General features: G+C 39.2%; 1 protein-coding gene across 3 annotated transcripts in view; it reads right to left on the reverse strand.

The window, feature by feature from the left end:
- Nucleotides 1-26751, reverse strand: part of KCNQ5 (potassium voltage-gated channel subfamily Q member 5) — a 280213-nt gene that overhangs the window by 10569 nt on the left and 242893 nt on the right. The window contains exons 9-12 of one of the 3 annotated variants that reach the window (XM_085056503.1): nt 25464-25490; nt 22557-22613; nt 16848-17068; nt 4359-4467 (exon numbers count right to left, since the gene is read on the reverse strand). In XM_085056503.1, the coding sequence (XP_084912629.1) occupies nt 4359-4467; nt 16848-17068; nt 22557-22613; nt 25464-25490 (414 nt within the window). The remainder of the gene's footprint in view (nt 1-4358; nt 4468-16847; nt 17069-22556; nt 22614-25463; nt 25491-26751) is intronic. The other 2 variants (XM_085056504.1, XM_085056505.1) reach the window with 2 other exon arrangements.

The raw sequence follows: 26751 nt of genomic DNA on the forward strand, positions 1-26751 counted from the left end.
TATTATTTTCAAAGCTATGTCTTTGTCAGTCTTGTCATTATCTCAGAAAGAAATACAGCTCCATTCTGCTGGGATTCGGGTAGAATCATACATGGTTACTGCCTTGAACATTAAAAGACAGGTAGGTTGTTTTACCCGTAGCCAGATGAGGTGACCACAGGTTGTTTTCTCACCTACTGTATCAGGAAAGCAGATGCATAGAGATCTAGCTGTGCTGGTTCCTCTGTCTCTCTGCCCTTACCTTGCCAAATATCCCTTCTTCCTGGTAAAACTGCAATGTGCAGAAGAGATCAGGATCCAACACAGAGAGGCCAGCAGACAAAGGTGCTTGAGAGACATTTCTACTACATGTGAGGTGAGTGAGTCAAAATTGTCTTCTCTCTCGTCTTGACCTGACTCATGCCTTAGCAGCCAGAAACATTGTTTTCCCTCAAGTAAAGTGCTGTCCTAGCCAAACACATGTATAAGAGCCTTGCCTAGGCTCTGAAGACCATCTGTCAGGAAATAAAAAATGTGTTTGGATTTAAAAGAAAGCGGTGGTTCTGAAATACCACGTTGAACAAATTCAAAATGGCTACTAAAAATACATTTTATAGGTGTTGCAGAAACATTGTAAAGACTGAACATAAATGGTAAATTATATTTTCCATCTTTGTCTGTTAAATATGTATGACTGTTCAACTATACAGCTTATCAGCTCTAGAATTCTCAGGTTTCATTACATTTAGCTACAGTTAATATTTTTTTTATTAGCAACAAATGAAAACATATATTTGCAATCACTAGAGTTAAAGAGAGAAAAGACCTATTAGGTCAGTACGTTCATCTTCCTGCCATTGTAGTTATTTTCTTTTGCATATTTATTTATGCTTCTCAAATCTCATTTTATATTCCATAAATAGTACAGTAATTCCATCATTTCCATTGTGGGGAGTATTATTGAAATGAGTGCCTCTTGCTATAGAAAATGATTAGAGATATCACAATACAGGGAAACAAGGTATCCTAATCTTCCTTTTAGTCTCTTTTATACACATTCATCATTGGGAACTAACAGAGCTGGAAAGTGCAATTTTTTTTTGTTAGTCTCCAGGAACTCTGTGGGATATTAATGGTTTTTTGTTCACAACAAGACTGGGGATGGTGCTACAGAACCTGCTGGCACAAAGACTCAGCACACTGCTAGCAAGGACTGCTTTGTGCATTGCTCTGATCCCAGACAGAGGTTGTGGACGGGCAGGACTGATCCTGACTGGGCCCAAGGCATGCTTTGGAGTACACCATGTTTCATCACACTACCCGTTTGTTCCTTACTCACCCAACATTGTGCAAATGCATTAAGCAGCTTTTCCTTATTTTCCCTCAGTTGATCTTTCTTGACAGAGAGCTTGTAGACTAAGAGGGGATGGAGCAGGCAGCACATGAGATAAAAGACTCAGCTTAGGAGGCTTTGAGAGCAGATTGAGAGCCTAACATGTTACCAGACGGGTCTGTGTGGTGGGTTTTCAGTATGACTAATTGAGAGTCCTGTCTTTTTCGGAAAGGGACAAAATGTTAAGAACTTTGTCAGGAAAGGACTGTTTTCTCCATCCTCTGTTTTGACTATTGCAAAATGAAAATTTGGGGGTTTATTTATTTAAAAAGCTGTTTTGAAAAATAAAGTAGTTCTGAAAAAAAATGTAAGTAAACAAGGTCAAAACTGATGCAGTAGACTTAGACAGGACCAAAATGAAAGACTGTAAATAAACCAGTTTTTCTCTTTTGCTATTTCAAGGCCATCCAACCTGAAAGTAAGCAGCATATTTCAGTATTTTAGGCTCCTTGCACAAAAAAACCCCAAACAAACTCACCCCAAATGATTTGATTCCAAAACTGGGAGAGGACCTACCTCTGTAAACCCACAGGCATGAATGAATTTTGCTAATTTCATTTCCCCCCAAAATAAAAGGGCCATTTGTGTCTTTGTAAAACAACTTGTACCCAGGTCTAAACAGGAAAAAAATAATTACTCTTCCTTATTGCAATTTTTCAAGTTGATGTATAAGAATGGATTCAACTGTCTGTGTTTGTATTTTGGGTCTTTTCATAGTGTTTCATGAAACACTATGCAAGTGCCTTCTGTCTTCACCTGCTTCTGTATACCAGCATGAAAGGAAAATCAGCCTTCACCCTCCCCCACTGCCTTTGCAATTCAAAGCCGTTTCTAAAAACAAACTTCAAAATGAGGCACAAAGTTTCCATATAGGCAGATGTTATCATCTTGAAATTCTACAGTTACTATATAGAGTCTCAGATCCTTCTTCAGATGTTTGCATAGATCCCAGCGTAGTCTGGTAACAGATACCCTGAATAATCAGAAAGAGGTGTATCAGCTACCTGATGAACTGAATTATCAGTCTCTTGATTTTGAGAGATTAAAGTACAGCAGATATAGAAGTCTGAAGATCATGGCATATTACTGCTTTACAGTCAAACAAAGGTAAGTTTCTGAAGCAAGATGTGTGTGTCACTTGAAATCTTGCAAAACACTACCATTTTCAGGGAGATGGGAGAGATTCACAGCTAATTGATAGCAAGTGGAGATTCTTACTCTGCCTCAGTGGTGAAATAATTGGTTTTTCTGGTAAGACAAGTGTGCAGAGTAAAAGTTGGAGATAATATAAAAAATTTGATTCTCATCAGTTAAACAGTGCATGTCTGAAACAATCAAACTCTTGCACCTTTGCTCTTCTTAATAGAACATTTCTGTGGAAGGTACTGTGGAGAAAGTTTCCCAACTATGTCCTTCACATTTGGTTGCTTTCCATTGGAACTGATAATGACCAAGAGCACCAAGCTAAAATGCAGATGATGCACCGAACAATCAAGCGCCTCTTAGAGAATGAACTCCATGAATTGAGTATTAAAATGTCAAGTCAATTTTAAGGAGTTTGGACAGTATTAAGAAGTGAGTATCCCTTACCAGGACAAGTGGCAAGTGCACCTGGAGCCAAGAGTCAAGCCAGTCTGTTTAAAAAGCAGCATCACAGACAAGCATATTTGACACCAAAGTCAATGCATTATGCTGACTGTTCCTAATTTGGGCTTTCTCCACTTGAGGGAACAGGCTTGCCTTATAGGTGGATGTCCACTGTGTAGAAGTTCTGTCACCTGCTGAAACATTGCTGGCAAGAGATGGTTTTCAGCAGTGATATTTGGGTTGCCAGTTGCAGTGGCTGTGGACACAGGCTTGGTATCTGAATCATCCTATGAGGTCATTTCCAGGGAGGTTGGAAAAATAGTTGGAAAAGATGTCTGCAAATGATCTGTCAAGCTGTCTGTGCTAGTAGAAAAGTTTTAGAAACAGCCTTACTCACTATCTGTCTTCATTTTACTCAATGGAAAAAGGGGAAGGAAACGCAAGTCACCCATAGGTTATCACTGCATGAAATTATGTGGTAAAAAGCCTGAGGTTTTTTTTCCTATAGTGCTGAGAAAACTCAGGCAAGGGTTTCTGTACAGGAAAACATTGTCTCCATAGGTTTTTGCAGAAATTCCTTTTGGCTACTGCTCACCTTCCTGCACCCAAGATGGGTGCTGGACACTGATGTGACTGTGATGCAGAGCCAGTGGGGTGACTCCCAGCAATAACCTGAGGTTTGCTGCCAGCAGACAGGGAATGCTTGAGCCCTCCTTGCTTGTTGAGGTACACTTTTTGGTGAGGATTTTGCCTGTCAGTATTTATACTTCAGAATACTCTGGAAGATGCATAGCCTTGGCAGCCTCAAGTGTGTGAATGATACATTTAAACTTTCAATTCAGGTAACTTCATAAGTTTCAATGCAGTTTGCTACTTTCTTGGAAAAGGAGAATATTCGTTTTAAATTCTGGCTATATTTAGTTCAGTGGATAGTGGTAGGCAAGGCTTTGCACAACTGAAGGAATTATTCTGTTCTTACCAGAAGAAATTTGCAATAAAAGTCATATGACAGTTTCAAGAATATGGAAATGCAATAAAACCCTACACTTTTAAAGGAAATAACTTTTCCAGGCAAGGTGATACATGCTCAGTAAAATAACATCAAACTGAAGTTTGGATTACATGAAATATAATGGAAACCAGCATCCATTACCCTCGTTCTTTTCTGTGTCAAATCATGTAACATTTTTAGATATTGAAAAGCTGATAACAGAACCCATAAAATGTTTTCATTTAACTAAAATAGATAAAAAGGAAGCATAATACATTAGCATTAGTTATGTAACAAAATACAGCCATGTAATAAGTTCAACTATCATTTTATTAATTGACATGCAGTTTATTAGTATCACAACTAAAGAAAACGCAAGTATTTATTCATTCAGTATTTTTTACTCACCTGATTGCTCTAATGACAGTTTTAAGAGCAGGGGTGAGATCTTCTACTGACACATCACACTGGCACCCTTTGTCATCATAAACATCATCTGTTCCAAGACTGGTGTCAGCTGCAAAAGACAAGAGCAGTCTAAATAAGAGTAATTTAAAAATCTCTTCCTTGGTGTTTTTCAACAGCCTGCACAGCAGTTCTCCGAAAAGAAAGATTACATACCAAGCATAACAGAGCTTCATCAGTTTATTAACTATATGATGCACTTGTGTGTGTCTATGCTTCTGTCATAAAATGCCTGGATAGTCCCAGAGTAAATAGTAAAAATAAGAAAGGAAGAATGCCCTATTATTTTTTCAAACTAACTAATAGCTGAGTGCCAGCATGTTTATTCTTGATGTCCCATGTTTTTTCATCACATTCTCTGTTTTACGGGAAAGCGGTGAACAAGCAGATGTATGGCAGAATCAAAAGAAGCTGAAGTTATATTGTTACTGTTTTACCACTATGGATCCACCTGACATTGAAGACAAAGGAGGAGATCCATCTCATTTAATAAAGAGGTTGTGGAATGACCCAATACTTTATTACAGGTGAAAATAAACAAAATACTTTTTTTACCAGAAATGAATAGAGAATCAATTGCAACCTTAAACCTCAGAGCCATGTAGATAGTTCTTTTGCCAGGGGAGTTTAAGCCAAATTACTTATTATTTATTTACCTGAAAAAATGGATTCTTTACCATTTCCTAAACACCACCTCTGCAGAGCTGCCATTTTGGAATTAGCTAGAAATATCAGAAGTGCCCATTGCACCCCAATACATAAACAAAACAGGTACTGATGCATGACCAAGAGGTTTATAAACTTAAAATGTGTTGGAATGTGAATGGAGCAGGAAGGGCAGGGCCACATATATGATGCCCATACATCATATATGTTTTGAAGGCACATGAACTACAGGAAGATTCTTTGGGGTAGGTGTCTTTTCCTCCCAAATCATCTTCCTTCAACTGCATAAAGTTCACGTGCCTGGAAGAATTTCACTCAAGGTCAGTGTATTTCATCATGTGTCTCTGCTTCATGAGGAAGAGACTGTAAAATGAAAGAGTGATATGAAAAAAGGATGAGAAAAAAGGATGGGATTCAGGACCCTTTAGTAACAGAGGAGATTTCTTCCCCATCCTAGATCCCTGCCTACATTCATGGTGTTATTTTAAACAAAGGTTTAGTCATTCAGAAACACTTCAAGTAAATAATTTCAGGGGTTTATATTATAAGCAGATTTGAAGCACAGTCAGACACAAATGATTATATGACATTTTTTCAAGTTGCTTTTTCAGGAAGTCTGCAAATTAAAGATGAAAAATATTATTTGTCAGGCAGAAGTGCCTGAGAATGTCATGGTACCCTCTAAATCTAATAGGAATGTCATCTTGGCATAAACAGCTTTGTACAGCATCTTTGGGAACTGGTATTGCTGCATGGTTTTCTTCACAGATTTAGTGTTCAGCCATACACTTTTTAAAATTTGTTTTGTTTGTTTTTGGTTTTTTTAAATGATTCTGGCTAGTTCATTACACTTGGGGACATATTTTTTTTTGTTCCTTTTGCTGAACAGGTACATTTATGAGGAACATCTGTAGCTTTGAATAATAGGTGAATTCATCTTTGACAGTTCAACTTAATAAAGAAAGATGGCTTATTGCCAAGTCAGTAATATGTTTAAGTCCACATGAAACAATCAAATGCAACCATAAAAAATTAAGTTTTAAATTATAAAAGTGAAATTTTCATACAAAACTGAAATCTCTCCTTCCGTGCTAGTACTGTAAGTCATGACTACCATGACACCAGGAGTGTTTTTTTCTTGCACTTTCATGGGCTTTGCTCCTCACTCAGCTTATCTTATTGATAAAATATACTTCTCTTCACCTATACTGCCTGAATAACATTTGGATCCCTGGCCAGAAATGTGACTAGCTAAAATAAATTTTATAATTCATTTGATAGGTATATATACTACCTAAACCACCATCTCAGGACATGCTAAGTATTCCACGACACTAACTTTCCAGGTGTCACATCTGATCAGCCTCTCCAGTTACCTCTCCACGTGTGGAAATCTCCCAGCTCATTTATAAGTGCCATATTAAAACCATAGCTTTTTATGCTACTAATATTTCCAGTGACTCTCTAAGGTTTGAATCTATTCAGTTATGCCAGTATAAATTAGGAAAAATACTGCTCAGATCACAAGAGCTATAGCCATCTAAACCCAGTGAAACAGGAGACTCCAACCTGAAAGTTTAAAATAAACATGTTTCTGTATGGTTGTCTCACTGATACAGTTCCTGGGTGCTTTGCCAAGTACAGTGTCATTAATAAAAGGGCTTCCTTAACACAGTATATCTTTGCAGAACTGTTTTGAGAACTGTGTGGTGCAAATATAGTACCATGGTTGCTCCCTTGTGGATAAAAAAATATCTGCAAAAATTTTGGACAAATGCTGGAAAATTCTTATAAACTTAAGCCAGCTTTAAGAAGAGATGCTGCTCCTAATAAATCACCTTTTTCCTTTCTAATATTCCACTGATACGAATTTACTTCATTAGGGCAGATACTCAATACCACAGGTCAGTAAAGCTTGTGAAGAGCTATAGCCTTGTTTGATTCCTATGGGAAAATTCATGTTTCTTTAGGATACTGAGCAGACCTGGGAAATGTGCAGTAGCCATTTGGGGAAAAAAATCCAGCTTAAAACACCACTGAAATCAAAGTTCACATTCTTATGAATTTTTCCAGTGGAAGCTCATGTTGTGTACCACATAGTTACGAGGTGAGATGTACTTGTATCCTTTCTGTCCCTCTTGAGTTCATTGCTGAGGTCAGGGCTGAGTTGGGGTCAGTTTGGCTGCTTTAGCAGCTCCAGCTGTTCAAACCTCTGCCAGCTCCCAGATGAGGCTAAGCTACATTCTCCAAGCTGCTGTCTGTTCCCAGAGAGAGCCCTTCCTAGGCATTAATGGAGCAGGTAGACCTCCCAGTACCAGCTCATGCCTAGCCCTACTCACATCTACTTCTTCTTCCTTCCCCAGACCCTTTGTCTGGATCTTCTGCTCTTCACTGGGGTGGCTGTGCGTGATCCAAGTGGGTTCCACAAGGAACTGTGGGCAGCAGCTGCTCTGCATGAGTCTGGCTGTGCTGCCAGGCTTTCCTAGGGTTAGCCCTGGTCTCTCTTTTTCTCCCGGAACCTCTACCACTAGCTAACCAGGGCTTTCAAGTCTGTTCCTTGGGCAGCTCAGGAATATGGTCTCAATGACTGCCAAAATGTCTTTTACTACACATTTAGATAAATCCCTTCAAGTCTCTTTAAGAAAGGCTGTCAGTCCACTTGATGATCCAGAAACAATTCTGCTTTTCTAATATCAGCATATTTAGAATTCAATATGTGTTTTGATCTTAAAGTAAGTGTTTATTTCACAACTGATGAAGCATTTGCCATTGTCTTATAATCTTTGACATTATTTACTTTGAGCTACTGTCTGGTCTTTGCCGCTTTTTAATTTCTTCCTCTTTCTTCCTGAAGAGCAGCCTTTGATTTAATCATACAGTAAAGCAGCAATTACCAAGAAATAGAAGAAGCATGCACAAGTCAGTAAAATTGTCTTGATATTTCCCCATTTTTCCCAGTATTTATGCATTTTTGATGCAAACTCTAGTCATTTATGATCACCCCAAATGAGTGGGCAAAAAAGCTAGGCTGTTCTGAAACATTATATGTCACCAACAAAAAATTTACAAGTTTGTAGCTGCATTTCATATGGCTCTGTGCAAAAGTTATTCACAAGGCTTGATTTATTATATCTGTAAATATTATGTGTCCTTTCTTAGAAGTTTTTTCTGTTGTTTGATAACATGATTTGGCATTGGGAAAACTGTGACACTGTTCTGATCACTCTCACAGCTCCTCATTCAAGTAATTATCTGCCTGTTTAAAAGAATCAAAAAGATTTTGTTCTTTTTGTTTTCTGAGAATAGCAACAACAACCCAGCATTAGTAAGTGCGTGTGCCAACATCATGAATAATCCTATGGAAGTGCATCTGACATAGTGACCTGTACAGTGATTCCAACACAGACCTTTTGACTTGTTTTGTGGAACAAAAGATCTTACTCTGACTGTGTAGGAGGTAGTTAGGATTCTTTATGTGGGTGATCTAAATTATTTTGCTGAGGCTGAGAACCCACCTTGTCACAGTAGCCACCTCTGTTGCCTCCACACTACCAAGAACCAGGCCATGCAAAACCAGTACAACATGGTAAAACTTAAACAGGTGCCTGAAGTTGATAGCCTGCATATGACTCCCACTTATTCATGTCACAGCACAGTGTTGTGTTGATGTGGTTGAAAATGCACTGATTTGGAAAAAACCTCTGATTGATTTTCATTGAAATGTATGACTCAAGGTAAAAATTGGATGGTGGCCTAATTTTCACAGGTGCTGAATTACTTTGAGCCATAGTGTCTAACTACCATTATAAAAATTCAGAGTTTGAGCTGGGAAGTGAAGTCCAAGAAATTTATAATGCAGGTCCACAGCCTGTTCTCCATCCCATTCCGCAGTCTCATGTGAGTACAGAGCTGCTCTGGCTGCCCAAGGCACCCCAACATGACACAGCTGTCTCTACACTTACTTTCTATGTGAGTGGTCAGAAAGAACATAAGTGGATAATTCAGTGCATCTAACTTCTGGGCAAGTAAAGTTGGACATAAATTTAAAGCTTTTGAGGGACAGATTTTCCCCATGGGAAGTGCTGATGCATAGGTCTGCCGCAGCAGGGGTGTCCAGGCAGCTGCTTTAGCATGAGACTCCAAACTGCCTTAGTCTTATATGGCTACTGAGCTCAGATGAACCCTCTTGCTCAAGAAGCAATGCTGGCAGCTTAATACTCTCATTATTCATTCTTTCAGCCTTCTTTGTGAGCAAATAGAGCCTCTGCTGAGCTGCTCTGTGTAATGCCTAGGGTGTCTACAGGGTAGGTGTATTTCACTGAACTTTACCCTGCCTTTGAAGTACCTGTCTTTACTCTGAGCATTTACTGTGGCGAGTGAGGCATATGGCCTATGTTGTCTGAAAATTGGAGATATCCTGTACATATTTTATAGAATTTCCGCAGATGTTATGCACAGAATGTTTCACAAAATCTCAGTTACTTTTTTCCCCTCAAAATTTATTCTACGTACAAACATCTTGATGGTTTCTGTTCATGTGTTTCATGCAATTTCCCTTTATAAAAATGAAATGTGTCACAGCCTTGTGCCTTTGTTTAAATATATTTCACGACACTTCTCACCCCTTTACAAGCTCTCATTACTTTCCTGTTTGTTGAACCACAAATACAAAATCCCTTCACTACCCCTAGAACCGATTTTCTTTCCAATTTGCCTTTACTTCAAAACATCAAGCTGACTCTCTCTCAGTACATAGTTCACCTAATTTGTTTTACTGGGATTGCTTGTTAAGTTCCATAGGAAACATCAACTGAAGAAAGCAATACAAATTGCAGTGAAACTTAATCACGTACTTAATAAGAATGCCCAATGCTCCTCCAGAGCAGGAAAGCAGCAGCTCATGTTTACATGCTTTCCAGAGCACAGGCCAAAAAAAGGAGGCTCAAGGGAGTGAATTATGTATTTATTTCCTTGATCTCTGGGAAAAAAACGCAACAAAAGGAAAGACTTTCTTCTAATCAAGAAAGAAGGAAGGAGGCAGGACAAGTACTTCTGTGATGTGCTCTTCACGTTTGATACTTAATATTTATCTAGAAAGTGAGACCAAAATTCCTGGTAATAGACAACAGTATTCAAGTGCAAAAATTAAGAAAGAGGGAATAAGGACGACAACATTAAAAAACATTTTTTGGAGGGAGCTTTCATGAAATGATTGCCATTTCCATGCTGGAAAGAAATTTCTCAGTAAAGGAAGGAAACTGGTGCCTCCTATAACGAGGAGCATTTTTGCACAAGCTTGTAGAATTCCCTTTGCCTTCTGCCCAACCTGAGCCTCTTCTCTGCAGGCAGTACCAATAGGAAGTTCAGTAGTGCTGGATCAATAGCCCATTCCTTGTCTTTCTTCTGAAATAGACAAAGCATTCCAGATGGGGACAAGAAGAGGACATCAGTGGTAACTGCAGTGCAATATGACACAGAGTATCATAAAGAATATCCCTAACAACCTTATATATGTTAAAGCATTTATGGAAATCCTCTGATTTGGCCAAAATGGAACACAAAATCGGTGGAAATAATGATACAATATAATTATATGGTATAATGATATAGTTTCCTTTCTCTGTAAGTGCAATTTTTTTAAGGTCAGAAAACTAATTTATATCAGTTATCATAAAATGCAAGCAAGTTCCAAATATCTAAAATTCTAGCATTCCCTTCTAACAACTCTCAGTTATCATTAGTTATTATTTAACTTCTCAAAAATGTCTGCACTGGCAATATTTCATGGAACAGTTCCCACTACTTAATTAAAAAGGAATCCTTTTAATTTTGAATGATGATATGGAGGACCAGGAGACTTTCTAAAAACAATTCATTATATGCACAATAATTGTGCTGTTAAAAAGGCTGATCTTATTATAAATAGTGGCAAATTAGCCAGCAACTTTAGATAGCCATATGAGAAAAGTAAAAGAGAAAAATATTAGGTGACTCCAAATCTATAACTTTAGTGTATTTTTAGATACACATTTCTGTGTATCACATTTCTTTATATACACCACATCCAGGAAGTTAAAACTGTAAAATAAATTGCAGATACATATGATACTATCTGGAACTGTAGACTAATGAGCTAAATGTCACACCTACTTGACTGTCTCCCTGCAAGACCTTGTAGCACACATCAGTTGATATATGTGTGATATTCCATAAGGTCTCAGAGGTCCTGCACCCTGGGAGATTTCCAGGTCCTGTTGTTGAGGGAGGTCATAAACTGGGGCAAAGGGAGAGAGGACAATGGCAGCTTTAGATTCAGGTTTCTACAGGATAGTCCTGTATTTTAAAAAGCCATGAAGCATTTCCTTAATAATGTTTCGTAAAAACAAAAACATTTCTCAAATGTTTCAGATTTGGTGCAAGTGGGTTACATGTGGTTGGGAAGTTTAATGAGCATCCTCTCAAAATTAATTCTTATCTCATTTGTATAGTCTGCAGGTGAGGTTATCTGAAACCCATGCAAATCATACTTCTCTGTGATGGCCTGCTGTTGTCCCTCACAGAGCTAAGCTTAATAATCATTCACCTGTGACTACTGAGTAAGCACTCAGTCCAGTGAGCACAGCAAGTTCCTCAAGAGGTATCATAAAGAAGGACACTAAATTGTGGACTGTATGTCCAGGACTTTGGTTAGAATAAACTAAAATAATGCCTCAAACCCAATGACCTGTACTTACACAAAAATTACTCTGAGCATAGGTCAGAATGCCAGATCTTCCTAGTTAATTACATTGACAATGGTAATAAATGAGAGCTCTATCCGCTCTAGGTACACAATCACAAGAAAATATATCTCTTGTCTAGTACAGGTTGATACATTGCTAATAAATTTCATTCAAACTTCATTTTGACATCATGCAACTTCAGTTTGAATGAGCAAATTTAAGCTTAGATGTAGAAGCATCCCAGCTAAGGACTTCTGCCACATCAAGTGAACCTTATCCAAGGTCAAGATGTTTATGCTACTGAAAGGAAAACTTGTCATTTTTGCAACACATAAATTACATGGTAGTAATTGAGGACATGGGGGCTGAAATGCACAATTGCATTCTTTCCGTGGCTCTTATAATATACTCTACCCTGAGGATTTCGTGCAAGTACTCTGTAGGGAATGAAAGGCTAGAGGTCATGTGAGCATATAATCTTTGGGGATGGCCCAAGAAATCAAATATTTCCTTAGAGAGTTCTTTTTAATTAATCAAATGAAATATGTTTGTAATATCTCCAGTGCTGAACACTTTGACGTTTTATTCAAAAAGCTACACAATGTCTCTAGGTTACAGTAAAGGCACAATAACTCATGCAGAGGCTTAGCAGCATGGGATGGTAGAAAACAAGTATAATAGGGTATTTTTATCCCTCACGGAAAACTGCATCCACAACATAATATTGGTTCATTTATTCAGCTGTGGTGGTACAAGACTGGAGCATGATTTAAGCAAAAAATGTTCTGTTCTTCAGAAAGCAAGGCAAGCAGAAAACAAAACAGGGCAGGAACCCTATTGTCTGTGAAGATGAGATTTTGTGATGTGAGTCTCTGTGGATGGATACACAACATACAACAAGGCATGAACACAGCACCTTAAGCAAGGTATGAGACCACCTGTACTATTTAATCACTGGCACAGACTCTGTCATGGGGTAGGCACTGCTGCTGGGTATTCTCATGTTCTGGGGACCACTCCCCACAGGCAGTTTGGCTGCATTTTCCCTGTTTTTGTTAACAGGGACAAAAGCCATACTGCATGAGGAGGCCTTGGGGCCACAGGTCAACAGTACAGTCAACCTGGCTCACTTTGTGTACAGGTACAGAGGGGGCTGCAAGTGGCTCCAAGGTGAGGCAGCCCCTTTGCCCATGTGACAAAGCATCCCTTTGAGGAAGGATCTTCCATGATCCTTCACAATCCTTTCAAGTGTGTGCTTTGTAAAGTTACACTATTTACCATGCTTGATTGGTAAAAATTTCTCTTTGATCTGCCTCATCCTGATAATTCCCTTTTAGGCTGATAACAGAAATTGGAAGTACAGCATTCTGGAACCTTTGCTAATTTGTGCAGAGTCCCCTCTTCAACAAGATTTCTGGAAGTTGTGAACCACATCACCAGAGACTGCAAATGTATCTAAAATCAGATTATATAAGTCTTAATACTCACTTTCACTCCCCGGCGCTGTTGTTAAATGCCCTAGAAAGCATCTGCAGTCAGGCTACCAAAGACTTCTCTATCCATCAAACCTCTCTCAGGTTTGGATTCCGTTTGCAAATGCACATATGTAGCTGAAATAATTGCTGCTGTTGTCAGACCCACTTTGTCAACAGCAATAAATGGTTTATAGGCAGTTTCAGAGGACTGTTGCTAACCATAAATAAAGCCATTTGTGCAACAGTTTTGGTCATACTGTTCTAAGGTTGCTATGCCAAAATCCTTTTGGGAGATACCCATGGCTGGCTTAAGTGTTTTACTTGCTGCCAAGAAATTCTCATTCTATGATTTTAATATGCAGTGGGGGAGTGTTAGAGTGTTTGTTACTGGGTAGCCTAAGAGGAAAGAGACTGCATTTTCAATCAGGTTAGTCTTTTAGCTACCCCCATGAGCTTCTGTCTGGGCTAGAAATCTCCCTTTACAGGCCAGTTTCTAATTGCTAATGTTGAGTTTCTCCAGCAGTCTCTTTCTGATGCTTTTGGCTCTGATTTCAGCCATGTCCTCACCAGAACTCAGTCAGCACTGGAAAGTAGCTGTGTTGACTATCTATCTGCCTTAAATCATCCTCATATGCTAACAATTTCCCCTCTTTTCAGAACCCTCTCCTTATAAATTTGCTTATTTTCCTTATTTCCACACAGAATTCAGTCCTCTGTCTGGGCTAATGGAAGAGCATTTACAACTCCAAATCCCATACAGTCAAAGAAAAATGAAGCAAATATATGTGTCTTCTGTCTTCTCTTTTGGAATAGGTTCAAGTTCCTAGTAAGACTCTATTATTTTTTCACTGATACAAAGTTTTGGCACTGAACTGGGTACCCAGTACTATGTTTTCACTGCCCAAAAGTTCTCTTGTAATTTCTTCTCCTACCAAACACCCTACAGAGATGTAGGAATGACCAGAAGAACCAGCTGTTCAAGGGTACTGTTTTGTGCCCAAAATTTAACCCAGAAAAAGGTGTCTTCTAGTTTTGACTTGATGATTGGCCTGCCAAAATAATTAATCATTTGGCTAGGGAATACTTCAAGGAGGAAACTGGAGGATCTGGCAAGCAAAAGATAAGAATAATATGCTGCAAATACTGGTTTTTTTTTTCATCCAGTGAAAAATGCAAGATATTCTAAATTAAAGGCATCATCTTGAGATCTTTTTCACTGAGCGGTCAAATGCAGAAAGCATTAAGCTATGAAATTGCTAACATACCAAAGAGAAAGAAAAAGAAATCAAAGTTAGTTGTGTCTTGACTTTTCGTGTAAAAGTTTGGGTAAGGCAGCAGGGAGCTGTCTCTCAGCAGTGAGCACACTGGACATCTCCCCAGTCATACTGGTCCTAGAAGTAGTTGGATGAGGTCCCAGAATGGAAACTTGGCATTTGCCTAAAAGCTGGAGACAATGGAAGCTGTTCCTTCTGCCACAGATGAGAAATTGATTGTATCTGTTGGCCCCAGTTCATAAGGGTGGACTAGTAGCTGGAAATCACTGACCAGGAAACAGGCTGTGCTCACCCCAAGGAGCGGGAAGATCTTCAAGGGTTTACGCACAGCAATGAGTGCTCTGTTGTTGTTTCTGTCTTTCATCTACAGATATAGCCAAGGTGCTGTTTATGCCACCTTTTCCGTGAGAGAGAAACAGAGGGAGCACAATCTTCTTGTGCATATCATTGCTATTGATGATAATATGTACAGGATAAAATAGGAGACACACTGAGGAAATACTTCCATGATAAATGGGCTGATGAAAAATGAAACAGGTGCTTCAGTGAGGTACAGACTGCAGAGCTGGGGCAAAAGTGAGCCACTGATACTCTGAGAGAGTGCTCAACAAATTGCTGTCTTCTTAGGTCACTTCCAGGCACAGTGTGAGTTACATGGGTTTAACTTATGAAATTACTTCTGATGCGGGTTTGGGAAGACACTTGTGCTGTATAAATGATTATGTAGGAAGCCTAAATTTAGACAGGGTAGCTTCAGCCACTGTGTTACCTAGAGCATTTCTCACTTCCCACTGTGGAGCACATGGCCTCCTCTGAGCTTCACATCAGCGTGAGACCCAGGCTAGGTCACACAGCCCCTGTGCTGCAGCTGCCATGGGACATAAGGCAGGGCCTGTGCCCCAGAATGGAGATAGGAGTGGATAGCAGTGGACAGTGGATAGCAGCCTGGTAGCTGGTATACCCCGGCAGCTCCGTGTGCCACAGGCAAATTTGGAATTTGTGCATCTGAGACATCTCCATGGGGGAGGGCTAGCCTGGAATGATGACCTTGGCAAATACTCTTGGTTTGTCTTGTTTGCCCTCCAGGAAATGTTTACTTACCCAGGCCTTTCCTGAAGAGATGTGCTGTGTAGGATGTCCTTAGCTGAGGGATGGGGCACTGCAGTTCAATGAGTATTTTGCAACCTACATGTCTGTGATAATATGTACTCTTAAAAAGGAAGCAGACTCAACATTGCATTTCTATCTAGGTAGTTTTACCACAGTTGTTGGATGTAGCATGCATGATTGCCATTGCAGAAAGAGTTTGTACCCTTCCCATTCAGGCAGGGTCACTGCCTTGTGTGGTAGCCAATCAGTTTTTTTCCCTTGTTTTCAACATGGTGGGTACCACAAGAAAGAGCCAAACTTTCATAGATTAGGATATATGTGAACGGAGAAACCCAAAACAAAATCCACCAGGGCAACAGTATCCCCAGATCTGTGTGAGTGCACCTTTTAGTGCTGGGTTCACTTGGTGCTCTCAGCTCCTGCCTGTCAGGGGGGTGCTCTCACCCAATTTGGTGCTCCCTGGTTAGGGGAGTCACTGCCTTTGTTTTGGCAAGCTTTGGCAGATGAAGATATGCCTGAATACTGATCAGTTTAATATCAGATTGGATTTTACCTAGAGAATGGAGCGGCATGGGAGACAGCTTGAGGGAAAGGTTGGGCTGCTGCTCTAGGTTCAACAAGCCATTTTCACAAAGATCCACTTCTTCCCATTTTAGGAGTGCTTCCTACATCTAAAATACCCTTTAGAAAGGAATACATAAACACAGTAACACTGATTTTCTTTGCTACATCTGCTTGCCTTATCAAGCCAGATACAGCCCTGTAAAACTTAAAGCACCCAGTAGTGTATCCCTTGGTGGCAGGTGACTGCATCGCCAGTGCAGGTACTGGGACCCCTCTGCCTGAGGGAGCCAGTTCTGCACAAGCTGTGCTCTCAGCTGACAAAGGCAGTCATGGCTGACCTGAGTGGGCCACCAGCAAGAGGCAGCAGGCTTGGGCAGCAGCTAAGCCCAGTAGTGGGAGAGGGGCCATGATGGAGGAGCTGCTGCAGCCAAATCCCTGCGATGCATTTAGTCCACTGCGACTTTTCACTGCGACTTTTCCTAGTGACCCCTTTTCACACCAGTTGCTCCCTATGCACCACTGACATGATTTCTTATTAAACAAATAATCACATTATCATGCTCTTTGAAGCAGACTATAGCTGGCTTGTGTCTCTGGCCCCAAACAACAATTCTTTCTTACCATCGACCATGGGTTTGGGCTGGGAGCTCTTCAGCCGCAGCGAGGGCCTGAAGCGAGTTCGGTCATTGAAGCTCCAGCTCTTCTGCACTTTGGTTGGGCTGCCTTCGGTGGCAATGTCAGCACTTGGTGAGCGGCGATCTCCGACAGAAGATTGTCTGTTTTTTATACTTTGACCTCGTGGGCTGGCCATCCGTACCCGCTCCTTAAAACTTAGCTTTTGACTGCAAGAGAGAGAAATATATTTTATTTCATAGTACTTTCAATCAATTTCTTTTTTTTATTGTATGATAATTGAAAATAATGTGTAAAAAATCTCACTGGCATGAATCTGTTTCTTACACACTTTTATTTTCATTGAATATATTACATTTGTGAATGGAACTGATTTGATGTAACTGTTTTTTGATAGAAGCATTAGCACTGGCAGTCTATCATACAGTATAGAATAACCTTGTAAAGGAAATTAAAAATAACAAATAGAAAGAAATTTCACCCAATTATTACACATTAATTTCTATGATGTTTTTTCTATTCCTTGAACTTTAAATAGGTTTGTTTCGGTCTTAGTCAGCCTAGCTCAGTGCATTTCTGGCCATATCTTCAGATAAACAAAATCAAAATGTATTTTATTGTTTCTGCATGCCATGTAGTATTGTCTGGTTTGTTTTCTTTTTAAGCAGGCAAAAATACTGTTAGTGTATATTCATGCTTTTTCAGGATGTTGCACTTCCAACATTTCATATGCATGATTAGTGATCACTCATATCCAGAATTCCTTGTCAGAGCACTTACTTGGGCAAGACAAAACCAAAATTAATAAAACATCCAAGAAACAGCAATGATAACTGATTAATGGAAATGTAATGATACACTAAGTGCTCCCTAAAGTCATTGCTGAAGATTAAGCGGGGAGCTGACCATGAACAGGTGGTATTGGACAGGTACCAGAGCCCAGCTCATGACTGTATCTGCTGGATCAATGATTACCCTGTGGTCCTATGGCTGGCCAATTGTAAGCTTTTTGTTAACCCCTGCTGTGCTTTTAATCCTCCCCTCCAGCCAGCTAAATGTGGTATTTGTAGATTTTCTATTTCCCAGTGCTTAAATTACCTTTGTCCAGACATATCTGATGAACATCCTGTGGTCACTGTGACTATCTGCCTATCCTTTTTCATTATTTAACATTTTTGCCTTTTTTTTGGCCCTCCCTGTAGCAGAAGATACAAAGGGGAAACAGAGGGGGAGTCTGATACCAAGGTCTGGAAACCTTGTTTTATCTTCAAGGTCAAATTCAATTGGTTGAGCAAGGGAATGGTCACCTTGATGAGTGGTGCTATTCTTTCAAGGGGAGAGATGATGGGGCGATGCAGCGTCTGTTTGTGGAATGGTGTTACTGGGACTTGCAGTCCTACTGCCCTGGTGTAGGCTTAGCATGGGGGGCTTTCAAAACACCCATAGCAAAGGCTGTGTACCTGAAAATTATGGTTGTTCTTGAAGTTCAGACACCTTCTAGTACTCTCAAGGTCTTTGCATTTAACTTGAGCATGACCACAAGACGTTTTGAACAGAAATAAATCCTACAGATAATTAATGCTAACAGAGACTATGTGATTTTTAGATATTTAACCTACTTCACTCTGAAAATACAGTGTTAATATATAATTATATGAAATGGAAAGTAGTTATAAACCTCTGTGGCTGTGAAATGTTGAGATAAACATATCTTTGTCCATGCATAGCAGAGCATAGCATTGCAATCTGAATACAAACATCACTGAGAGCAGAAAGGATGCAGTTTGTTGCAGGCAAAACACATGCTGGGATGCTTATAATGAGATAATTTCCAAGAATACTAAAAAATGAGCACATCAATAGAAAGATTATTAGATAAATATTTTTCTACATGGCACGTTGGAGTACTCGAAAGAGTACCTTTACTATAATTTCTGAATGCAATCCCCTTCTTTCCTTCCCCAAAATAAACAATTGTTGAAATAAATACATCGCAGTGCTGGAAATGCTATTTCCATTGCAAATTTTTAGCCAGTGCTGTGGTATATACAATACAAAAGACCTAGAGAACCTAATATTTGAAAGAAAAGTGAGTTCCAAAATCTAACTTTGAATACAAATTACGTTTTGAGACCAAATTATATTTCAGCTCAGGAATCTTTTGCGTTGTACAACTTAATGAAAATATAAACTGTAAAATATTAATTAACCACATTATTGCAATTTCATATTATGCAGAATGAGGAAGAAAATCAAAATGGACTTCTTATAGATATTATTCCTGCAAGTGTTCCCCTTTTTTAACTCTCCTTATGGCTCAAATTGTATTTGCTATTGAAAAATGAAGTCAAATGTTTTTGGTGGTTTTTTTTTTTGTTTGTTTATTTTTTTCAAATATTAGAATTAAAAATTTCTGGACAGCTCTCTTCCTGCTGCACTAAGAAAAAAATGAAAAGAAAATGGATAAAATAGCCATAAAAACTATCTATATAGATAATATTTTTCATAATTCCATCAACTCCAAAAGAAAAATGAAATTTTAAAACCAAAATCAAAACAGCACATGTGCTCTTCTGTCAATTAATTTGTACTAATGAAAGCAATGGCTGCCTTTAAATGATTGCTAGACATGGCTATTTCATTTATAAAAGCTTAATGGTACACAATGGCTATTTAACCTGAATTATCTTTAGTTCTCCAAATCAAAGTAGCAGGAAATGGTGAAAGGAACAGTAGGCATTTTATCTGTACTACAGACATTTTTCAAAAGTGCAACACTGAGAAGGAAAATATTAATGTAAACTGCAGAGCTCACACTTAAAAAATAAAATCACATCTGCTTCGTAGCAATGGCAATGTACTGGCTTGCCAAGGGTCCATGCAGAGGATGCTACATTGTGAAGAGAAACGCAGCCCCTGAAGAAAGTGTGGTTTGGAAACTCTCTTTGGCATCTTGAGATGCTTCCCCAAAGACACTAGTTATAACAGTTCTTCACTTCTTGAATCCCTGTTCCTATTTTGAGACTGGTGGGAAATGCTCCTGAAGTCATTGGGTCCTTCTCAGCACAGGGATAAATAGCGTGACTGGTAGCAGTGAAGAAAGGTTGGGAGAAGAAAGCATGTCTTTGGGAACACACTGTAATGGGGCTCTTCTATGTATGATAAATAACAGATCATGAAGGAGTAACTGAATCAGAGAGAGCACTTTGAGGGTACCCTGACCAGGCTTTTCAAAGTCCCTTTCCTTATAGGATAAAACCTAGTTCCTTCTCTGGATTCTTTGTTGCAATAGTGGTAGAGATGGTGTTAAAATTACAGAGTGAAGATAATTTTACACCTTTCAAACATCTTTGGACATTCTGCAAATGAATCAGTAGCCAGTGAATCCTTTAGGGCCCTTTATTCTGATTTAATGCTGGTTGGATCAGCACTGGCTAGTGCATGCTAAAAATTGTTCACCTCTTGCAGGTCCTGGTCTATTATATATTTTTCTCTTTCACATTTTCTCCTCTCTTTTTACGTGGTATCCAAAGGAAATCCCTTGAATCCCTGTACACCTGTTAAATGACCATTGGATATTCATTTATCCCCATAAGTATTCACAAACTTTGAGTGTTTGTCGAAAAGGCAAAAACCATGAGAAAGAATCAGGAAATTGAAATTACACAAGTTCCTAAATCAAACCTAAATGACAAGGATCTGAGAGAACCACAGCTGTCTCCAGTTATCTTCTGCACTCCTTTAGATGTGTGCCTGTCCGTCATTTCTTGTACATGACATGGTTGATAGTTTAGCTCAGTTGGTTGACATATATTTTTGCTTCCTATAACAGGCTTCCTGGCAATGGCAATCTCTTTGGACCAATTGCTCCTCTATTCTTGCAGGTTGCAAATTGTGGAATGCATTCTTATCAATAACACTGGAGTTTTGAAACATCTTTTAGTGGAGATCAGTTACAACTGGCAGCTGTGGAAAAGGAAGCAAATGACTTTTTTCTATTTATCTGCCTTCTGAAAGGTCAGTTGTAGGATCTTATGACTCATCCTTCCCATCGCATGCCCAAGCCGCTCACTTTCCTAGAATAGCAAATGACTTTCTAGTTCTTATTTCTTCTTTTTCAAATTCTGCCTTTACCACCTTTGATTTATGAAGGAATGGGTGTGTGGAACACTAGAGGTCACTGTAACTTCACTGAAGGGGGAATGAACACCTCTGCTCACTCAAATGACTGCTCTGGATAAGATTTTGTTTTAATTGACAAATGCATACAAACCTTTGCTCGTTCTATCTTCGATGGGTCATCTCTCTATACTTTAATAACTGAGCATCTATTTCCCTCCCAGTCCCACTCCCCCATTTACTTGCTGCCTTCCTGCATTTCTGCTCAAGTTAAACTTTTGCTCTGCTTCAGCCTCAGACCTGCAGCACTACTGCTTGCTACTAGCCACAATTTACAACTTGTTTTTCAGACTTCGTACTGAGCTGGTTGGTGGAAGCAAGAATAGGAAGAAATTGAAATGAATCAGAAATAACTAGAGAGCCTGAGGGTGAGGGAGAATGTTTTGTGCCTTGAGACAGAAGCTAAAACTGCCAAAAATGATCACCTATGGCAAAAAACAGCAAGCAGATGCACATGCCAATTTTCAGCAGTTAACTTCCTATAAATACAGGTGTGGATTCTTACTGAGCCTACAAATACTTTTACTGAAATTAAGCTAAGCTGAACAAATGCAAATGCAATGGATAATACTGTGAGATCCGAAATTCAAATGCTCAAGACTTTGCCACCAGTCTTGTGCTAGGACCATCAACTCAAGCAATTCAATGACTAATAACAAGAATTTTGGGCCACAGTGTACTACAGTTTAATTGTCAAACAGAAAACATAAATATTCAGGGTGTTTGTGCATTTTTTCCTTTTCAAAACAATTTCTAAGCGAAGAGAAACTATTTTTATCTTAATTTTCTGTAATCAGTTTGTACTTCTACTGTCTTTTACACTGTTTTTAAAAAGTAAGAAAAAATGCAATCAACTTGTGATATGAATCATAGGCTTCTCCCCATAAGATTCATCCATCTAGAAATTACCATTTTTGGTAAGAGACACAATTTCCACAGAACTCAGCTGAAGCAGATGCTTGATTTCCCAGGCATTCCTCTACCTTCCAGTACAGGATGCAGGCACATCTTCCACAAGCTGGGTTCAAGGGGATTCTTCTCAAGAACAATTGCACATTTTGACTGTTGCAATTGCCTAGCACGATAGAGCTTAATATTCCTCACTAATTATTCGATGGAGAACTCAGCCACCACAGTTATAAAAATCCTCTTGGACTTGGGGAAATGTCATTGATTACCCAAATATTCAATCCCAATTTTAGATCTCCACAGGGTAATGCATTCCAAAGTTGAAGCCTCAGACAGAGAAGGGGAACAGGGCTTCGTAAAACTGCGGCGTGCTGCACACTGCAATTGTCTGGCTGGATGAGTTTGAAACAACTGGTGTTGCTGCCATTGTGTTAACAGCATTGCAGGCAACAAGCAAAAAGGGATTTACAAGCACTTAAAAATAAATAGGAAACATCATTTGGAAAAGTAAGGAACTTTAAAGCACTAAGGAGGGGAAGTAAATGAATCATGCACCTGATGTTAGTTGGCATTCTCAAACATCATGTAAATAGGCAGGATGCTGAATACCTATGTTTCCGAGGGATGTACATCCTGAAGAACTTCTCTTTATTACTACAAAGCTTACTAGGAGTGAGGGGAGATAGAGGACCGTGTTACTAAGCATTCCAGTGCTAGGTAAGGGGTTAGGCTTTCCACCTCAAGTTAGATTATGCATCACTGGCAATTTACTTTTTATATGGTGCATGCAGAGTGTTTACATTAAATCGACTTTTAGAAACAGATATGGTATAGGATTTGAAAGAATTCCGTAATATAATTCACTTGTTTCCCTCAGAAAAGGGATAAGTTTTCCCCACAAGCTCTTACACTGGCAAAACTGCTCCTTATTGCACCAGAGAGAGTTGTCTAAATAGGGAATACATATTCAGGCTCATGAGTTACAAGACTAGATGGGTGACATTCATCCTTTGCAGACACCCAGTGCATGTCCTACACACAGCTAAAGACTGATTATGCTCTCCATATGTCACAAGATTCATCAGTCTTGATCTAGCTTCCCGCACAGGAACAATTTCAGCCATGTTGTATAACTGAACAGAAATAAATATAGTTTGTTTTCAGTGTGTGCATTTGTAGATTTTGAGAATTTAACATATTTTATTTTAAAATAAATTGCACAACTCTGGAACTGATTTATTGAAATATCTCATTTATAGACTGGATACACCAGAGAGGTTGTCTACCAATACTTTGATAAATGATTAATTGGTATACTTGTGTGTAAAATTTTGGGAAATACAACATACAAAATTTTATTAAACTCAGTGTGAAGCTACAGCTTCATGAGCACAGCTCTCTCAACTCAAATGCATAGCAACATTTAGTTATCTAATGAAAGACTTTATGTCTATACATGACAAAACACAAGAATTAATTTCTGTATGTATAAGTCAATTTTGTAGGAAAGGAAAAAACAAACTTTTCCCTAACACAAGTTATTCTCCAGTGTTATCAGAAGGGAATACAGATCAAAGAGCATATTCAGAATGCGATCCAATGCACTACTTGTGCAAACACATCTTCATTTAAAGAGTGAACAAGAAGAAGCTTACTTAGTTCACATAATATCCCATGCAAGTCACTTAGCATTGCAGTAAGAAACAAGTTAAATAGTCAAGGACAGTTATCTCAAAGTACATTGCAGCAGTTTGCATTTACATCTTTGCCACAAAAGACCACATACACTGCATGTATTTTCAGTGATACAAACATACAGCAGTATATCAGCATAAGAGCAATAAACAGCCACTAAGAAAACACACTTTTTAAAAATGGCACTGAGTGGTCTGGAGGGGTTTCTACTGTAGAACATGATCTCAGAAGTTAACTAGTTCATTTCTACATATACACTAATTTGCAGCAGTGCACATATTAGTTAAGAGTTTCTGAAGGAGCAAGCATCTTCCATTAAGTGAAAATAAAGTGAATAAATCTGGCTAAATTGTTAACTTCTTTTAAAGCCACAATTGTTATCATTAATATGGAGAACATAATATAGTTTTGACAGCTGGTGTTTGGGGTTTTGGGGTTTTCTTTCATCCAGTTTCCAGTTATTGTAAGTAAATTTGTCTCTTTTAGTGCTTGCAGGTACAATTGGGAATAAACTCTCCACTCTGCGCCAGTCCCAGTTTTAGAGGGATGTACTCATTTACTGGCAACTTCTGTCTCACCTTTAAAAAGTCAATTTTAAATGTTGGTGTTGAAAGAGTAGGAAATACAGCTGGTGAGTGCAGAAGTTTGGATCAGGCTGTAATAATTAAATGAAATCAATATGTTGCTAGCAAGCCTGTGGAGGTAATGTATACAAAAAGTCCCTGAGCTGACAGAGCAAATCCTGTCCCCTTGAGTTGCAGTGACACTAAAAGCAGTTACATGTGCTTGGAGGAAAAGGACGGAGTCAGGTGCCAGAGAAGCAATCTGGGAAGCGGAATGGGACATGGGTAATTGATGTGAAGACTTTCATCCCAGAAGACTAAATAACCCAGAAGCATTTGTGAACCACAGCACAACTTGAAGCATGATGTATTTTGGGGGCTGATGTGTCACCAACACTTTTTCCCTTGGCTTTTCAGCGTTTTGTGCTGGGAGGTAAAGTCTGCTATTCTGAGTGAGCTGATACTGCAGTGCCACCTGCCAAATGCCTGCTGATTCCCATCCCTAATGAGCTTCTGAGAGTAATTTCCCTTGTAGCCACTGAGTCCTTTCCAGTCCCTAAGGATTTGGGCTATCAGTAGAGCAATGTGCAGCATTTTCTCCCACTGCCTTAGGACATGCTTCTCCAGGGCTTAATTTACCCAGTAAATTAGGGAGGATAACCCAGCCAAGGCTTGCCCCTGCCAGCTGTAGGCAGTTGGTCCTCAGCTGGGATCCAGGCTGGGTGGAAGCCCACCTGCACACCTGGCTGGCAGCAGTGGGGCTTTCTTCAGGAGAGATACCAGTCTGGCTCCTCTGCTTGAAGTGGGCCATGGAGGAGGGCAAGCTATGCAGCCAGGAGGAGTTGAGACACTGCAGTGCTGCTTTTCCCCCACCTCCTATGTCCCAAAATGCTCCTTAGGTGGGGATGAGAGAAAAGTTAGAAAACGTGGAGACACGACACTGAGGAAGCCTTGAGGATGCTCCTACAGGGAGAAGGTGACATCTGCTCCACTGCTCCACTGGCTGCTCTGCCACTGTTCAAACTGAGCCCCTCAAAGCTAAAGCATGTAAGATGTGTAAAAAATGCCTATTTTTTCCATAGAAAAACTGGGACAAAGAAGCAAATTTCAGCAGCATATGGGTTTAAAATATTCAATTTGTGATTATTATCTATCAAGAGTTGCAGTTAATTGAACATACTGTATAGAACTTGAGACATCTAAAAGCCATTAGGAAACAGCAATTTCACAGATAAAAGAAATAAAAGAAACTACAAACCTGCTAGAAGATTCCCCTTGTTCTTTTCTTCAGGTCAGGGAGTGGGAGGGAAAAACATACTTGTTATGCAGATAGTAATCACATTACCTACTTACAGATGATGTTATACATAAGATAAATGTAAATGGGTATGTTAATTGGTGTACAACACACACATTACATTGCAACCACAAAAACATTCAAGCAAGACTTGTAACTACAATGCTTCTGGAAAAGAAACTTTTCACTTGTTTTAACACATGCATAACATGCTTAGTACAGTACATACCACTGCAGACTGAGTTGGCAAAGCACTTAGGCAAAATGCATTGCTGACACATATATAACAGAAAGCTGTAGGTTCTTATTAGATAAAGTTATTTCCGGTAAATAAAAAGGTTTAATTTTAGGATAGCACAGCAATTTGTTTACTTAAAATAAGAAGTAGATGCATTTTTGAGTGACAGTCATATTAGAATATTGTATGCGGGATACAGCTTCATTATTTATGTAATTTTATCTCCATCTATTCATTTATAACAATGTTGCTTGCAACCTGTTTGTATATGTAAAATATCAATACTTCATGTAACTTTTACTCTAAAAGCTCCTTTTAGTTTGGAGCAGATTGGAATTACAGTTATGGTAATGGATTACTTACGGCTCTGTTCTTGTCAACTCTTTGAAATTCAAAGATCAGCTTTGGATACCCAGCCAAACTTCTTTTTGGCTGAGCTTTTTGGCACACAATTACCTTTTTACTGTCATGTGGATGTTCATCACCCAGCTTTGAGAGAAACCACTAATTCTCTTGCACTGTCTGCAATTAACAACAGTTAAGATGCTTATCAGAGCTTTCCCATAAGGCTCTTAGTGCTCTCTTTTTTGATCTTTATTGAGTGTCTTTTACATCCTGGTCTGTGCCCCGTACTGAATCAGCCAACTTGCTGCCTTCTGCTAAACTTTTTACTGAATTATTGAAAAGTCTTGGGCTGCCAGTGCTCTGTGAATTCTCACCCAAACTAGGATATCAAATATTTCCTGTCTGCCAAACTGTGGCAGCAGGTCTTTTGAGTCATCTTCCACTGTCTATATGTATGACTGAGTATATATTTTGTCCTAAGGAAATACTGAATAAATCAGAAGTTATGACAAAAAGCAGCAGATTCCCCAGTGCATTCACCTGCAAAATACCACAAGGCACTCTTCCTTTGGAAAGGCAGATCAGCAGCTCTTGCCTTATACAGAGGCACAGGCATAAACACACCATTGAACCAAGGAATAAGCTCTGCATTAAACTTAGTATTTT

Source organism: Lichenostomus cassidix, chromosome 3, assembly GCF_008360975.1.
Source record: "Lichenostomus cassidix isolate B80296 chromosome 3, HeHo_3.0, whole genome shotgun sequence".
Taxonomy (NCBI): domain Eukaryota; kingdom Metazoa; phylum Chordata; class Aves; order Passeriformes; family Meliphagidae; genus Lichenostomus; species Lichenostomus cassidix.